The sequence below is a fragment of the Olea europaea genome, unplaced genomic scaffold (assembly GCF_002742605.1).
Source record: "Olea europaea var. sylvestris unplaced genomic scaffold, O_europaea_v1 scaffold1269, whole genome shotgun sequence".
NCBI lineage: Eukaryota > Viridiplantae > Streptophyta > Magnoliopsida > Lamiales > Oleaceae > Olea > Olea europaea.
The window spans coordinates 64,709-77,901 of NW_019230142.1; the positions used below are offsets into that span (position 1 = coordinate 64,709).

General features: G+C 34.2%; 2 protein-coding genes across 2 annotated transcripts in view; both read left to right on the forward strand.

Moving 5' to 3' along the window:
- The first annotated feature begins 10,003 nt into the window (after positions 1-10,003).
- On the forward strand, positions 10,004-12,564 carry LOC111374637 (cyclin-dependent kinases regulatory subunit 1-like). The gene is made up of 4 exons (XM_022997339.1): positions 10,004-10,135; positions 10,231-10,354; positions 10,445-10,505; positions 12,151-12,564. The coding sequence occupies exons 2-4, from the start codon at positions 10,302-10,304 to the stop codon at positions 12,310-12,312; spliced, it is 276 nt and encodes a 91-aa protein (XP_022853107.1). The 5' UTR covers positions 10,004-10,135; positions 10,231-10,301; the 3' UTR covers positions 12,313-12,564.
- The window catches only part of LOC111374636 (cyclin-dependent kinases regulatory subunit 1-like), a 10,585-nt gene continuing 7,438 nt past the window's right edge, over positions 10,047-13,193 (forward strand). The window contains exon 1 of the mRNA XM_022997338.1: positions 10,047-10,135. The gene's annotated coding sequence lies outside the window, so the exon portion shown is untranslated. The remainder of the gene's footprint in view (positions 10,136-13,193) is intronic.

Consider the following 13,193-nt stretch of genomic DNA (forward strand, 5'->3'; position numbering starts at 1 on the left):
TGGGACGGGAAAATGCTTGGCCGCTCCCTACCGCTGATTGATAACAGATAGACCTCACTCCATCTATAGCCATCCTATGGTTATTCATCTGCCACAACATCGACCCAATATCCCATCGGACAACATTCACCGATTAGAAGGCAGGTTTCATTTACCACTTAGTTCGGGGAAACAAAATTGACTTGGCCACCTACATTTACAATTAGATACATGTTATAGGCACATGGGGTGACAGGCACACATCACTGATATTTCCGAGCCTGATAAGTGGAATTTGTAGAGCAGATGGCATACAAGTTCAGTCAGGGGAGGCACCGGAGAAACCAAGTCGTTTTATCAAATACCTCACACTCGAGGCCCAGGACCACACCAAGATTAAACATCAGCAGCAATTGGAAAACGAGCACCGGCGACAGCAACAGGCTGCAGAGGGGCAAGCAGCTGCGGACTTTGAAATGCCACAGGCTCCACCACCACCAGTTGATGTGGACACCCAGTTATTGCGGCAGATGTTTGCTACTATGATTGTCCACGGTCGAGACATGCAGCAGCTTCAACAATCCTTTGGGGCACTAACTACCACCATTCAACAGGTGTAGACTGATATGGCATTTGCACGAAATTTCGTGTCCACTGCCAGCAGTGAATCCATCGCAGCACGCCGACAGATGAGTACCTTTGACGGGCGTCTGGGCATGTACGTTAGCCGGATGGACGGTATACAGTGGCGGGTGAACTAGTCTTGGGACCGTCTAGGGAATTTGGAGACGAGAGTTCAGGCTATGTAGATGGAGCAGACCTAGCAGTCTGCCATGTTGAGGGAGATCTTGTCTCGCCTTCCCTCTCCTCCTGGCAATGATGATGTCGGGCCCAACTTTCCATCCCAGCCACCGTTAGGAATGGCAATTTGAACCATCAAAATCGAAAACCGTGGTAAATCGAACCGAATGGGGCGAAAAAAATTGAACCAATGGTGCAATAGGGTGGATATGGTTTTGATTTTAATAAACCGATTCGTAGCGGTGTGGGTATGGTATTTACGCCGTCGAACCGAAATCGAACCGATTACCCGCTAATAAAAAAAACACAAATGAATTGATTATTGGGCTTTACACTACTTTTCTATCTAGCCGCTTTACACTACTTTTCTATCTAGCCTAAAGCAAAATCCCCCCATTACATCTATCTGGCTCAATCGGCCAGTCCACTTACCAATTTTCCATTAACCCATAATAATAGCATTAGTATGACAGTATATATATGCAAACCCTACTCTCCACAAACCACAAACTCACGCACGGCTCCTTTTATTGTTAATTTTTTCTATTGTGTGTAGAAAATTCTACTTCTTCATCATACTCTAGAACTAGTGCAACGTTTAGCGAGAAAGAAGTTAACGAACAGGTACATTTTTTTTATTTAAATCTTAGTTAAGACCATTCTGAATACGTAATATCGTTGTATTCTCTACTTACATTTCTTATTTACTACATACGAATCAACTTTGAGTGTTGATCTATGCTAGTAAGACTTGTAGGGAAGAATCAATCAAGTAACTTCGATGCACAACAATTAAGAATGAAGGAAAAGTTTAGTATTGTTATATTTATAATATTGTTTGTTAAATTTGTATTTTGTAATTGAAAATTGGGATAATATTTGCATTTTCGTTTGGAATATTGTTTAATAATGTTTGCATTTTCGTTTGGAATATTGTGTTTTTGTTTTCTTTGACTTTTTTCATAAATTGTTTTATATCAATTTGATGGATGAACCTATAAAATATAATTTATTTTCGTGGTTATTAACCGAACTGAACCATGCCGAACCAAGATAGGAACCAAACCGATTTACGTGGTTATGGTGCGGTTATGGTATGGTCAAAAAATTGATGGTGCGGTTATGGTTTTGGCCGAACCGACCCACAACCGAACCGTTGCCAACCCCAGCCACCGTTTTGATCAGGGGAGTATTGTTTATCCCATTTTGATTCTTCATCTTCATTTTGTCCTTAAAAATTATGTCGTTAATCTTTTGCTAATTTTACATTGAGGACAATGTATTAAATAAGTTTGGGGAGGGTGACATAATTTATTTCACATCTTTATTTGTGTTCATCATTATCTGTTTTTCATTGCTTGAAAAAAAGAAATTGTGGCATTCTATTCAGCTTGTTTTAATTCTCTTCATGCACGCTTGTGTGGGGTTAATAACCTCGTTCGCTATGATGTTATTATTGGACTAGTTTAAACTGCAAAATTTTGGATCTTGTGTTAATTAGACTAACTGATACTTGTTGATGCAACACATGACATTATCTATGCACGCTATTCATGCTTGACATGTTAGGTGAATAAATGGATTTTGAGCATAAAGTAGGAAAAGAATGATAACCCTATATTGAATTAACCCATAAACTACCTAAAGATAGTTTGGTGATAGTTGAGCTATTATAGGAAAGTATTGAGATGAGTGGGGGCTCCGTGCATGAAATTTTTTGTGTTGATTGCCTAGACCAGTGGGATGAAGAGTAGGTGAAAATCTTAAATTAGGGGTTGGTTTTGGAAACAAAATGTCTAGAAAAATGACAAAGGGCACAATTTTTATATGTGAGAATAAAACAGTTCTTTTCATGCCTTTATAACTCGAGCAAGTAAGCCTGTAAGGATATTTCAAAATTTGGTGCCCTAAAACCAACTGGTTTGGGAGTCACCGGTCCAAAACTCGTTACATGGGTCATATAGAAAGCAAGAGGGAAAGGAGTTAATAAAAAGTCATCTTATCGAACCTTTATAACTCGAATGAATAAGCCTGCAAGGGTTTAAAACCTAATGCCCTACAATCAACTGGTTTGGGAGTTACCGGCCTAAAGCTCGCTAAAGGGGTTATATAGAAAGCAAACGAGAAGATGATATATTAAAATAAATAAAATTGGAAAGTGAGAAAAGCAAAATAGAGACAATAACATGAAGAAAGGCCCTTAGACATTTGGTTGAGGAAACTATACCTTTGAGGCGAGGCAAGTAACCTATTTTAATCTTGAGTGTCGAAGCAATCAAACTTGGGAGAGCCTTCACTTGTTGAAATGTAGACTTGTGATAGCAATGCTAAATCTGAACTACGAGAGGGTGAGAACTACAATTATATAAATTCATAATCTTAAAACACAACCCTGGGATAATTGAGTGAAAAGAATAAGTTTGGGGGGTTGTGTATCTCTCGAGCGAGTAAGGATATATTTGACCACTTGGAGTCGGGACTCAGATTCATCATAAACCTGATATGTTGGTATGAATTCACACACGCACGTCAATTTGCATTAAACAGGTAAAGGTTGATGTCATGTTTACACAGATAAATTTTTAAATACTCAGTCCAATCCTGAGCCACAACAGGGTATTAAGCCATGTTTGCTCAGAATTAAGTCACTATCTTGTTTGAGGACAAATAATAGTTCAAGTTTGAGGGGTTTGATAAGTGTGTTTTTGCACACTCATTTAGGTCACAAACATAACTTAAATACGAGCAAAATGATTGAATTGTGACTTAATAATGTACAATTGTGAATTGTAGGAAACAACGATGAACATGGTGAAGTTCAGGAGAAAAGACGCGAAAAAGGACTGAAGTGACACAAAGTGAAAGTTTAGGGACCAAAAGTGCAAATATCCAAAAGTTGATCCGATGAACAAATTGAGAAATCGATTAGGCCAATTACCAATTAACAATATCGTGGGGTGATGAAATGAAAAGAATGAAGAGAAGATGCTAAGGAGTGAAAGATGCAAGTTGGAGGACCAAAACGCAATTCTACCATAGTTGATAGTACTATGCGACCGCATAGTATTATCTTCTATGCGGTCACATAGTACCATACCGAAACCAAAGAGGGTTGAAAAATTTCTTCTATGCGACCGCATAGAATTGCTCTATGCGGTCGCATAGAACAAAAATTTGTAAAAAATTTAGTTTCCTTTTTCATCCGAAATTCTTATGGAAATAAGAATTTTAGGGTCCTATAAATACAAAAACTCGACCAGAATGAAGGGGATGCCATTTTTACATGTTTTTAGGAGATTTTGAAGAAGAAACAACGGAGAGAACAAGATAACAACATCGCACCAATTGAAGATCGGATTGAATATTGATTCGGGCGATGTCGTTTCTTCAAATACTTTTAAGTTTTATTCTTTTTAGTATGTTAGGCTAGATTTATCACTACTAGGTGATCGATGAACCTTGTAATATTACGTTTAATTGTTGTTTTGGATTTTTGACGTATGTGAACACAAATTCCGGAATTGATTGATTTATTTCGTTTTTATTTTCATATAATTATTGTGCACATGATTATATGATTGTGGTGACCTGTTTTATGTATTCGAAAGAAGGAAAATAGGTTTGACATAATATAAATCGTGATAGGGTCCGATAGAGGATAGAAATATACCTCTATGCCTTGTGTGAATCATTGGATATTCGTGAATTATAATGCATGTCGGTATATTAGTATTCATCATAGAAGTATAGCCGAATCATATATTGGGATAGGTTTGGCATTGCTTGAGAGAGATTGCTAAATTAAAAGAGGAATATCGATTCATCTTTTGTGGAATTGTGTGTCAAATTTGCATAAATGACTATTGAATGGGTATTGCTTGGGGATTCGTGATCCTAGTGTGTTAGCACATCCATCAATTCTATAAAATTCTAGTTAAATTGAATCCAATTTTTTTTTGAACTTAGTATAATCCTTAGTCCATAATTGCATCAACAATTACATTTTGTTAGTTAAAGTACAAAATCGCCATTTGGTTGTTGTGTTTCGGTTAAGGTCATATTAGATTAATTCGGACTAATTCAAATCTTGTGGGATCGATACTTGGACTTATAGTCCATTTTACTACTTGTTAACGAACTGTACATTTGCGGTGGATTTAAAATCGGAATAAACAAAATTTCGCGAACATAACACTACATCAAGAAAGGGATCAATGATGTCATTGGAGGTTGAAATTGATTTGAATGGGAAGATGTGTTCATGGAAAACAACATCTCTAGAAATGAAGAATGATTTAGAGACTATGTCATACAATTTGTACCCTTTAATTCTCGGAGGATAACCAACAAACACACATGCCTTGGCTCTGGGATCAAATTTGGTTCTATGGGAAGTTATGGTGGAAGCAAAGCAAAGGCTGCCAAAAGTTCTAAGATGACTATAATCCACAGGCCGTTGTACAAAGAAACAAATGGTGTTTTGTTTTGCAAGATGGGTGATGGAGTCCTATTTATGAGAAAAGTAGCCGTGAGAATACATTCACCCCAAAATTGAATGGGGATTCTGGATTGAAAAAATAATGCATGAGCAACATTGAGGAGGTGTTGGCGTTTTCTTTCAACCACCGAATTTTGATCTGGTCTTTCCACACAAGAGTATTGATGAATCACCACTTTAGTGTTGAAGTAGTCTGTGAACTTCAATTCTTTTGCATTATCAGATCTAAAACATTTTATGACTTTATTGAACTGTGTTTCTATGAATGAAAAGAACCTGGGAGTAATGGTTGCAGCATCAGATTTTTGCCTCATCAAATAGACCCATGTAAATCTGGTGCAGTCATCAACTAGTGTTAGAAAATATTTGTAGCCAGCACGTGTGGCCACATTGTAAGGGCCCCAAACATCGCAATGAACCAGATCAAAAGTAGCAGGAGATAAGTGGTTGTTGGAGACAAATGAAAGCCTTCTCTGTTTGGCTAAAGGGCACACAAGGTAAGGAACAGAAGGTTCTTTCTTTCTGTTATCAAATCCTAACAAATCTTTCAACATATCCAACTTCTTGAAGGACAGATGTCCAAGTCTATGATGCCAAACATGGCTAGTTACATTATTGACTGATGAATTACAAGAGTTCATAACAGGACTTGAATCAAATAAGACAGCTGAATTATAAGAATTCTTTGAACTAAAAGAGCTTGCATCAATTATATAGAGATCTCCAGCCCTTTTTCCCTTGCCAATCATTTTCAATGTTGGTAGATCTTGAATAATACATGTATCAGTAAGAAAGCTGACACTTAATGAGGACTTTCTTGTTAAAGAACTCACTGACAATATGTTGAATTCGAACTCAGGCACAAACAATACATCCTCAAGAATCAATTCAAGCGATATCTTTACATTTCCAATAAATTGAATAGGAATTTTGTCTCGATTAGGTAAAGTAACAAATGCATTTTGAATTTGTCTCAAACTGTTAAATGCATATTGGTTTGAGCAAACGTGACTTGTAGCTCCGGAGTCAATTACCCAAACTGTTGGTGAACTGATCACTTGATTTGAGGAAATAGAGAAACATGTACCCGTCATATGATCAACACCAGATTCCTGTTGTATTTTGATCTTTGTAGAAGTGAGATGAGTGTTCAGCAGACTTATCAAGCATTGATATTGAGTAGGATTCAAAGTTCGTATGAAGTTTCTAACCCCACTTTGTGGTTGATCTGTCTGGCTATTTATTCCTCCAACTCTCTGCTTAGGTTTATATCCAAGAGGAAACCCTTGTAGTCTGTAACATTTGTCAATGGTATGGCCTGTGTACCCACAGTACGTACACACAGGTCTTCCTCTCTTTTGAGATCTATTAATTGATTGCCCTGCATTCGCCCATTTAGGCTCATTCTTGACATAGAGAGCCATTGAGTTATTACTGCCAGATGCATCAACATTCACCTTCCTTTGGAGAGAGTATGGATTCAAGCCATCATCAGGTGCGGAATTGCTGGCTGATGATGAAAAAGTACGAACAGATTGATTTGGAATTTCTGAGGCCATTGATCAATCAGAAACGGCAAGAAGGAAGCATAAAGAAATGCTCTGATACCATATAGAAGAAAAGAAGAATCTGGAAAAAAATGGAAAGTATTCTCATTGAATCAAAATGTTTATCAGTACACAGGTAAGTATAAATAGCTGAACTACCAACTGACTTGACAGCTGTACACAGCTAGTTTCTATCTAAATTTGGTGCCAATAGTAGAGAAATTGCTGAGCTGCTGGAGTTCGTAATATATAGGAAAAGATTCATAACAACAAAATTTATCTTCTAGTTATTATAGATTAATATGCATGAATTTCGTAAATTTATTTTATTACTTTATAATATGTACATTTAAAAGTTTACGAGCCTCGAGCATATCACGTGATCATTTACATCAACCTAGTTGGCATTATAAACTTCGTGATTTCTTTTAAAAACTTAACTCATGTTTGAGCTCTATTTTTTTAAAATTTATTTTTCCCAAAAAAATTCATTTTTAACCATACATTCTTCGAATAAAATAATTTTACACGTAAATTTAAAAAATTTCATACTTTTTAACCATAAATTCTTCAAAAAAATCACTATCGCAAAACTCATTTTTCATCAAAATAGGGCTTGAATAGGAGCTTAGTATTTAGATTGTGCATTCGTACTAATAGAATTGATCTTTCGCCTCTAATGGGCACGATAAATGTTTTTCACTACTAATGTGATAGAGAAAATTGTAAGTATGGTCATCTGAATGTATGATTGTTGTAGAAAATCGTACGTAAAGTTCTTTTATTACATCAACAATAAGAAGTTTTTATTCTATACATTGTGGATAGAATATCAAATCTGTTTGTACTGATTACCGAAACACATATATCCATCATTTGATCCACAAAAGTGTACTTCATATACAGTACAAACAATGGTACATATTCTATGGGCCTCGTGCATATTGCCTGCTCGGATGTGCTTCTTATCTTGAGGTTATATCATTCATTTTGCTAAAGTGCATGAATATTTCTAGTATTTTTCTGATCTCTTAATATTTGATCTCTTCTTGTTTCATCTGTTTCGTTCCTACTGTATAAAAGAAGGGCCTAGACAAGTAGATAGCAATGGAAAAAAATAAAAAAATCATGCTCCTTTTCCTGCAAAATTTCGGTCAATATCACTTCTTTGCAGCCCTTTATCAAAAGCTTAATATGCATAACTTATAGGACCTTCATAACTTATATAATAGACCTTCATAATTTATAGGACCTTCTTTGCACTTGATGCTTTTCAATCAAGTGCAAGTTTTTTGGATTAATGTACAAATTAGCTTCTTTTGGGGACGTTTTAATCATATTCTAATGAATTTTAAGTACGAGGACAAAATCGACATTTTCTTTGGGTCGTGTGTTTTGTTTTATTTTTTCAATTCAATCTAACCATAAAAAAGTGATTTAGGGTAGGCAATTTATTTAAGGTTTATTCATCCCGAATTCGTATGCTAGATCACTCAAATACAATCAATCTGTAACATAAATTCCACTATTCTTCATCTCCTTCACTAATTCGTCCTCTTTATCGAGTCGGTAAACCCTAAAATGGTGACTATTTGCAGTAGTGCTAAATCGGATTTGAAAAATTCGAGCTAAAATAATTACTGCTTGCAAGGGCTACACGAAAGCACCAAAAAGACCCATCGTGTGTATGTGATCCATAATAATGGTATAAGAGCGGGCGTCATATCTCTCAATTGCAATCGAGCACTATAGATAGTGATGTCAGTATAGTAGTATTTGTTCTAGTGGATGTCAAAATAAGAAATCTTTCCTGCAAGCTCCCAATTGAATTATAAAAGCACTAAGGCAACTAAAGTAAAAGGTAGGTCGCATAAGAGGCAAGGCAAACCATACCATTACTTTAATACACATGAGTAGATAACAAAAAATAAAAATAAAAAGCACGACTTCTAAACCATCAAGTAACACGTGAATACATAACAAAATCAGTTATTAGCCTACCACTAAACAGTCACCACCTGTCATTTTCTAGAATATCTCAAAGCCTTAAAGAAATCTATAAATACTCCCACTTGATAGAAGAAAAGTATACAAATTCAATTATCTCCCTCCCAAACTCAAATTAAAATAAGGAAAACTGATTTTTATGATGTGAAATTTGACTTTAGCCTATCCATTGGAGACTAAATACTACCAAGCTGAAAAATCGAAGCTCTAAGGGCCTGCTTGGGAATCCTTTTCACCTATTTTGATCAATTTTGGGCTGCACCGGTCATGATGGTTTTAAAAATTGATGCTTACTAATTTTTTTGGGCACTGATTTTGAATGGTTTAAAAATCACCCAAAATCAGTGTAGTGTAATTTTGAACAATTCTCTCAACCCACTAAATTGGTGGGTTTTGACCATTTTTCATATTCTCTTCTAATTTTACCATCTATAGAATAATTATTTTGAATCAACATATTTTCTTCAAAACTAACTTGTAAATAAACATATATTAATTAAAAAATTATTTATAAGCAAAAAATTTCATTATAATTGAAAAAACTTAGTATTCTTATAAGAAAAATTACATTATAATTAAAAAATTACTGATAGTAAAAGATCACTCTTATATAAAAATTTTATTTATAAATAAAAAAAAAAGATAAAAAAATCACTTATAAAATATGAAAAGTTATTTATGAGTAAAAATTTCACTTAAAATTATTTAAAAGTATAAAATCAACTTATTATAAATTTTACTCATAAGTAAACCTTAAATTTTTTGGTAAATATTTAACGTCATTTAATTTTTTAAGTTAAATATTAACTTGTGTGTAAAAAAATTTTATTTTATTAGATATTACTTATGAGTTAAAAAAATTTCATATAAAAAATTATAAACTAAAAATTTTACTACGGACGTGTATATAATTTTATTTATTAAAAAAACTTTCAGAATCGATAGATAATAAATTCCCAAACATAGGTTAAATAATTTTAAGTATCTCTACTAAAATTACTCAAAATCGATCCATTTATAAATGCTAAAAGTCAATCAGCCTGTGAACGCTCAAATTCGATACTTTAAAAAACGAAAGCGAAATTCACAAACAGATGCTAATAAAAGCTACAAGTAGAACGATGAAGATCTATTTGCTCTTATATAAAATTGAAAACCTCATCTGTTAATTTCTAAAGATTTATCACCGGACACCAGTCTTCTTATTGTCAAATTATTGCCGCCATCTATTGGAAAATTTTCAATTAACCTAGAAAGCGCACTTGGCAGTTGGCACTCTCCTCAATTTGTCTCTCTATCTGAGGTATATTTCGCACCCACAACTTGGGAATCGATCATTGAAAGCGAGGAATTTCTTTTCTTTGCTAACTTCTTTTCATTATTCATTTAATTTGACAGATTGATAAGCGAAGAATTTAACCCCTCAGCATTTCTCCCTGTAAAAGTAAGATTTCTCAAGTAAATTCAAAATGGCTCAGATCCAGTACTCGGACAAGTATTTTGATGATACCTACGAGTACAGGTACTTCAGTTTACCTTCAATTTCTTCTTATATGTGTGGATGTATGTATAAACGTGTACAAATATTTTCCTGGGGTTTTGAAATTTTCAGGCATGTGAACCTTCCACCAGAAGTTGCCAAATTGCTTCCTAAGAATCGCCTTCTCTCTGAAGTAAGTTGTGGAGGAAACTTTTGCACTTCTGTATTACAAATTAGTAGTATTACTAACTGGAATCAGTCATTGTGGAAAAATTATAAAATGACCGAATATCTACAATATAAATAAAAGAGGAAATTCTAGAAAAACTGTTATTCATGTAAGGTAGCTAATAACTTATTCTATTATGTCCCCGTTAAGGAAAAATAGAAAAAATTGCAAATGAATGTGCAGTAACACTTATCAGATATGTGCTATTTGAGTTGAATGATATTATTTTATAATTAGTAATAGTGACATATGCAGCATTGTTTGTCTAAGCTAATAGTTAGTTATAAGTAACTTCTTTTGTCAAACAGGTTTTAGTTTTTCTAAAATTGTTTTGGAATTTTAATTTGAAATATGTAGTATGGCCAATCGTACTAGAGTGCGTGTTGAAAACCAGCACTCCTGGACACTCCAAGGCACGTCTTCGACTACCCACGTGCCGTAACCGATCTTTTGTATATTTTTTAAATATATATGGTGCTCGAGACAAGCATCTGATATTTCTTGTGTCATGTCATATGTTAAAAAGTTTAAATAAAGGTATAATATATAAATGTAAAATTTCAAAGAATCTGAATGGACGTTTCTGTGTCCTACTGTTTTGAAAAAGCACATGCTAGCGAGTCTATGTCGTGTGTCCATGACCACGCTTCTACGAATTTAGAACTTACTTTTCTAAAAGTGTCTTTACTCACTTTCTTGAGGGGGATTTTTTACATTTTTAAAGCTTTGCCAAACATGCTTAGTTGTAGTTTCATAATTTGAGTTGAATTATTTAATGATCCTATAATAATGTAACTTTGCCAGTTGTTATAAAAGTTAGTTGAGAATCTTGAGATCAATGATGATAATCTGTGCTAATTTAATGGTTTTGCAAAATAAGGGTGTTTTGGTATAAATGAACCATTTATAATGGCATTTCATCTTTTTCTACTTATCTATTTTGTTACTGCACATGAAATATCAATATGAAAATTTAGTTTTCGTGTATATGCTGAGTGAAGTGTAGCCACAGCCCTATATATAGGGTTCTCTTTTCTTTAAAATAAATAAATAAAATTCCACTTATTATTATTTGAACGAATATTTTTGTTTATTGTGACTTGGAAAAGAAATGTATGAAACAAATTGTGTTTTCCTTGTTTTTTATTTTGTTATTTGAATTTAATGATTTTTAAGATTCATGGATTTAAAGATTTTTTCTTTGAGTCTATGACTGTGAAATCAGAGATAAGAAAAATAAATGGAGTCGTTGTATTTTTCACGATCTGTTTAAGTGAATTTAATCAGTAACATATTGTCATGATACTTGAGAAGTTACTAAAATGATTAAATTAACATGCTTCAACAATTTTCTTCTGTTTTCTTGGAAAACTTATAGAGGCCACGAGCATAAAAGACTAATGATTGAAAACAATTATCATTTTCACCAAGTTCTTAAAATTCTCAAGTTGTACAAGACTTTTTTTCAACTTTCTGGAAGTTCTAAATCCTGGTTTTTAAACAGTTTTCATGTTAACGTATTCTTAAATCAGAGACTTAAGGAAATATAATGTGCATTTAAGATTGCCTTATAGATGATTTTAAGTATTGTAATTTGGTTGGCTGTTAGAATGAATGGCGTGCAATTGGGGTTCAGCAGAGCCGAGGGTGGGTTCATTACGCAATTCACCGCCCAGAGCCTCACATCATGCTCTTCAGGAGGCCACTGAACTATCAGCAGCAGCAGCAGCAGGAAAACCAGGCTGGGGAAAACATGGTTGCCAAGGGATGATTCCTTGCTTAGGTTTTCCACTTTTCTGACATCTGATTGTATTGTTGCTCTCATAGTCTCATTTCTGCTAGAAATGAACCCACTTTATGAAGAAATTTGTGTTCTGGGAGAATGTCAGAAGTGTTATAGTGCTGTGGTGTGAAGAATTTCAATGTCGAAACTTCTGTTTCAAAGACTTTGATGTCGAACTGGTACCTGAAATGTATTTGTAATATTTCAAATTCACTATTGAAGCCTTGATAGTTCTCAGTTGGTGGATTCTCATTTATCTTTTTGCTTTATCTTGTTCTTGTACCTTCTGGTCCTCGGCTATTAGTTAATAAATTGTTTTTGGGCCCGGCATTTAGCGTGTGTATCTCATTCTCTCTTCTAGATTTCCATAATCTGAAGTGATGTTGAGAAAGATACTGAAATAATTAGTAATATCTTCTGGTGTAGCCAGTCAATTTCATAGTTTGAACTGTGGCTTTTAGATGACATAAAATGTTTGCGAAGTTGTTTGTGCAATTCTTGTCATCAGGTTAATAGTTGGTCTAAGTTTTCTTCTTGTATTTCTGAATTTTGAGGATATTAAGATTGCATCAATAACAAATATTGGGTTTACAGTTCGATTTTTCCAATTAGTTAAATTGTTGGCATTGAGTTTGTGTTCAAACCTTTGGCAAAACACCCTGATATTTGGATTTATGTTTTCTTAAGTTCAGTTTCGGCTTAGTTTCCGGGATTGTTGTATAGTACATTGTGATTATGCCAAATGTGATTAATTCATCTATCATCCCTCACTTTTTTGCTAGCTTTTGTGATGTTCTTGAATGTGCATTGATTAATCAATCTTTTTTTTTTTTTTTTTTTTTTTTTTTTTAAATTTCTTTCAAGTTTTC

Coding starts and splice junctions, on each gene's coding strand:
- LOC111374637 (XM_022997339.1), top strand. CDS start 10,302: ATGGCTCAGATCCAGTACTCGGACAAGTATTTTGATGATACCTACGAG. Junction 10,355..10,444: donor GATGATACCTACGAGTACAG/GTACTTCAGTTT, acceptor TGAAATTTTCAG/GCATGTGAACCTTCCACCAG. Junction 10,506..12,150: donor AGAATCGCCTTCTCTCTGAA/GTAAGTTGTGGA, acceptor GTTGGCTGTTAG/AATGAATGGCGTGCAATTGG.